The sequence below is a fragment of the Alligator sinensis genome, unplaced genomic scaffold (genome assembly GCF_000455745.1).
Source record: "Alligator sinensis unplaced genomic scaffold, ASM45574v1 scaffold156_1, whole genome shotgun sequence".
Lineage (NCBI taxonomy): Eukaryota > Metazoa > Chordata > Crocodylia > Alligatoridae > Alligator > Alligator sinensis.
The window spans coordinates 4844144-4847955 of NW_005841844.1; the positions used below are offsets into that span (position 1 = coordinate 4844144).

The window sequence follows — 3812 nt, forward strand, 5'->3', positions numbered from 1 at the left end:
GGGGGGGAGAGGAGGAAAGAGAGGAAGAGCGAGAGAGAGAGAAATATTTTACCCCAAACCTGTAAAACTGCACGAACAAAATGATACCAGTTTAAACTGGAACACTAGTTATGACAAATAATCCAGGACTGCCATACCACCCAACATCCCTTGACATACTACTGAATTGCACGGACCTCCAAAGGGATTTAACTGCAAGACATGCTGGCACTGTGGGCATACTGTGTTCACTTCAAGCATACATTTAGATTTTGGAAACAAATTTGTTTTACACCGGAATTAAAATGGTATTAAAACAGCTACCAAGTGATCACTCACATTTGATTTAGCTGGTGTGGACGGCTTCGAATCTTTTCCATTCTGTTTTGATTTCTGCTTATTTTTTGCTGAAGAATCCCGGGCAGGCTGAAAGTATGCAAGTATTACACTTAACCTCATTCTGCAGCACAAAGGTTGTAGTCAAAAGGTTCATAAATGGCTTCCCACCACCTAGTGGTAAGGGACTGTACTAGGAACTCCAAGTGTGATAACACCAATGAGACTAGTGCATATTTGATATAACCTACACTAAATTAAATGTGTCATAGGCCTGTATCCATAAGAATCTGGAGTAACTATTGCTTGAAAGTCTCAGGTTAACAGGTTCACTCTTCCAATGTTCTTCCCTTACAAGTTTGGAAAATTCATTCAAACAGAATCAATGTGAAAGCTGCATACTTCAGGCATTTGAAGACAGGTTACACAGTAGAACAGGAAACAAAAATGGTATCCTTACTGGAAACCACAGCTATATTCTGACTGTGGTTTGGTACTGTATTATGGGTCCTTTTCCTTGAGCTCATTTGTTTAAGTGACTGGCAACCTACCTGGCCAACCTCCCCTCCATTACCTCCCCCAAATAAAACACTGCCCCAGAACTGGGTACCTAAGATCATTGTGGAAGACAGAGCTGTTTCTTAAACCTTGCTTTTTTCAGGACTTATACTGCAGTTGCAGGATGTCCCAATCTGCTGGTTCCCGAGCATATGCTGCCCATGTTCCACTCCAAATCTGAAGAGTATGTTAATAAAAACACTCTGGGTATTCCTCTGCAATAACTCTATACATAATCTGCATCCTCACCATCATGACAGGATTCAAACACAGCTCTAAACCTAGAACTGCTCTAAACACCTGCTACAGATTGCACTGGGATGTCTATTCCTCCTACTGAAACTGAGGTACTGTGCAATTCGGTGGGGGGGCGGGAAGAAAAAAAACACCATGTCCGAGACCCTCGTCAACTCACTAGTTCAGTGACAAAAAGAGAAAAAAAAAGCAGACTGCAATCCCTATTCCAAAGGCTGCTTATACATGTTAGCAAATGACAGTTTAAAATAAAGCATGCGCAGTCAGTCTTCAGTGAAGAGATCAGAACTTATGCAAATTCTTGCATAGAAAGTCCCTTTTTTTCCCCACAAATTCTTGCACAAAGTCCCTTTTTGCTCCCTCTGGCACAAGGCTTTAATTGTTCTGCAAAGGGTCTCCAATCCCAAGAAAAAGCCTACCTCACAGGTTACTAGAGTATTTTCTTGCCATTTGAGATAAAAGGTTTATTATGGATAGTCTGCTCATTCTTCCTTTTTGTCTTCTCTCAGACCAGTAGTGCATTGTTTATTAAGATAAGTGCTGGTTATCTACATTCCCACGCTTGCACCATTAGACACTCCAACGTGTCAAAAAAAAAGAAACAAACAAAAAACAAAACAATTTCTGAAAACAGTCAATTCATGGTTTCAAGCATGTAAAAGGACTCACTTTCTTCACTGGAGTCTTCTCTTCTTCTTCATCTTCAAAGAAATCTTCATCATCACTACAATTAAAAGTTACATTTCTTAGATATTTTACATCAGTTCATAACACCATGGTGCCAATTAGCTGAAATTGGCACTTTTTATTATTTAGTCCCATTTTTCCACTCTTTCACTTTAAAGAGTTATTATGAAGCATATTGACTCTTAAAAACAATCTAGAAGAACAATCTTCTAACAGTATACTAGAGTACGGGTCAGCAACACCAAGCACACATGGCCATTTTGTTTGGCACACCACAGCCAGCCTGGGCTCTGGGCAGCTGCTGCTGGCCATGGACCTCAGGCTGCTTGCAGCAGGCATCTAGGAAGCTGCAAGCAGTTGGAGTTCCATGGCAAACCATGTAACAGGCAGCCAGGAGGCTGCAAGCAGCTGCACTGGGGTCCAGAGCCCCAGAGACTACATGTGTTTTTGGGCTGATGGTGAGGGAGGGGCCAGGGTTACGCTGCCCCAGCTCCTCCCCTGCCCTCAGCCCAGAGGCACACATGCACCCGCCACCAGCAACAAGGATCAGGCTCCTCATAGCTGCTGCCCTGCCATCTGCCCCTGGCACACCAAATTGAGGCATGGCTTATGGTTGGGGCCTTTCTGGCACTGAAGCCAAAAGCACCGATAATCCCTGTGCTAGAGATTAATGTTTTGTTATCTCAACTAGAAGTGTCAAAGCAAATTTAGAGAATTCAAAATTTGGAGTGTTTTCCCATCCACCTCTTACATATTCTTATCATGCTAGCAATGAAGGTGACCCAAGTACGTGAATTTTGTCACTACCCACATATACATTATGTAAAACACTGGTGAGCTGCAATTCTGAAGTATCAAGAAAGTTTTTAAAATATTTTAGAAACAAGTATCTCATTAGACAAAAGCAAACACAAAAATACCATATTTTATCACAGACAACACACCTCTGAAAGAAAGAGATACACACCATGTTTTTGAAAGGCAGAACAAAGAAAAAAAAAAATGTCCTTGAAAATACCAGCAAGTAGCAGCTTCTGCAGTGAGGGGTTGAGGGAAGAAAGTGTCCACAGCCAGCAGCTAGGGAGTCCCACATGCAACATAGCACAGCAGCATTACTTTTGCTGTCCCCAGCAAAAGAAGAAACTGCTATTGCACTATTTCCTTGCTTATAATGTGCACCCCAATTTCCAGCTGTGCATGTCGCATGCGAGAAAACACACTGATGATATCTCATCCTACTTACAATTAAACATATTTTAGGTACGGGAACAAGCAAATGTTCTACCATATATGGTGGAGGTGTCCCAGAATCAAACCATTCTAGAAAAAGGTTAGATAGTTGGGGACTGAAAAGAACCATCTCCTTTGTGGACATTGACTTGGGTTAAGGGAACACTGTTGATAGAAGATAAGTAGCTAACTTTATGCATATATAAGGGCTAAATACAGACAGTCAAAAGGCCAAGGCTGAATCTATTCAATCTTTGCAGGTTAGTCTAAACTGCACAGATTGAACCAATAAGCAAACTTTCACTTTTGATTCCCGCTATACAGCCAGGTGCCTGCAGTGTTCTCAGGCCAAAAGCAGCGATTTGTGGGCAAGCACTGCTACCAGAGCCATGCCCTTCGCCCCTGGATCCTAGAGGTAAGTGGGGCTTGGGGGCTGTGGGGCAGGGCTGGGGAAGATGGTTGGGGGCTGAGTGAGCAGGGGGTGCTACCACCCCAGGCAGCACATCATAGCTGGGAGGAGGCAAGGGGGTGAGGAATTTGCGGTCAAGTGATATGGGACGCAGTGTGGTGGCCATGTGCGGGCCACAAACATGCTGCCCGCCCGGCTGCCCAGGGGAGGGGGAGGCAGGCACACATCCGGAGCACAACTCCATGGCCAGCTCTGCAGCCATGGCAAGGGATGGGGGTGTGTGGGGCTCGCATGAGGCTGCCCTTTACCTGGAGGCCCGTGATGGCAGTGACAGCTGCTGCCTCCAAAACCTCCTGCT

The 3812-nt window shown here is 44.2% G+C and overlaps 1 protein-coding gene across 1 annotated transcript in view; it reads right to left on the minus strand.

Annotated features, from left to right (window-relative positions):
- Window positions 1-3812, minus strand: part of NPM1 (nucleophosmin 1) — a gene marked incomplete at its 5' end in the record, with an annotated part of 17475 nt that overhangs the window by 4520 nt on the left and 9143 nt on the right. The window contains 2 exons of the mRNA XM_025206182.1: window positions 319-405; window positions 1798-1852. Of these exons, the coding sequence (XP_025061967.1) occupies window positions 319-405; window positions 1798-1852 (142 nt within the window). The remainder of the gene's footprint in view (window positions 1-318; window positions 406-1797; window positions 1853-3812) is intronic.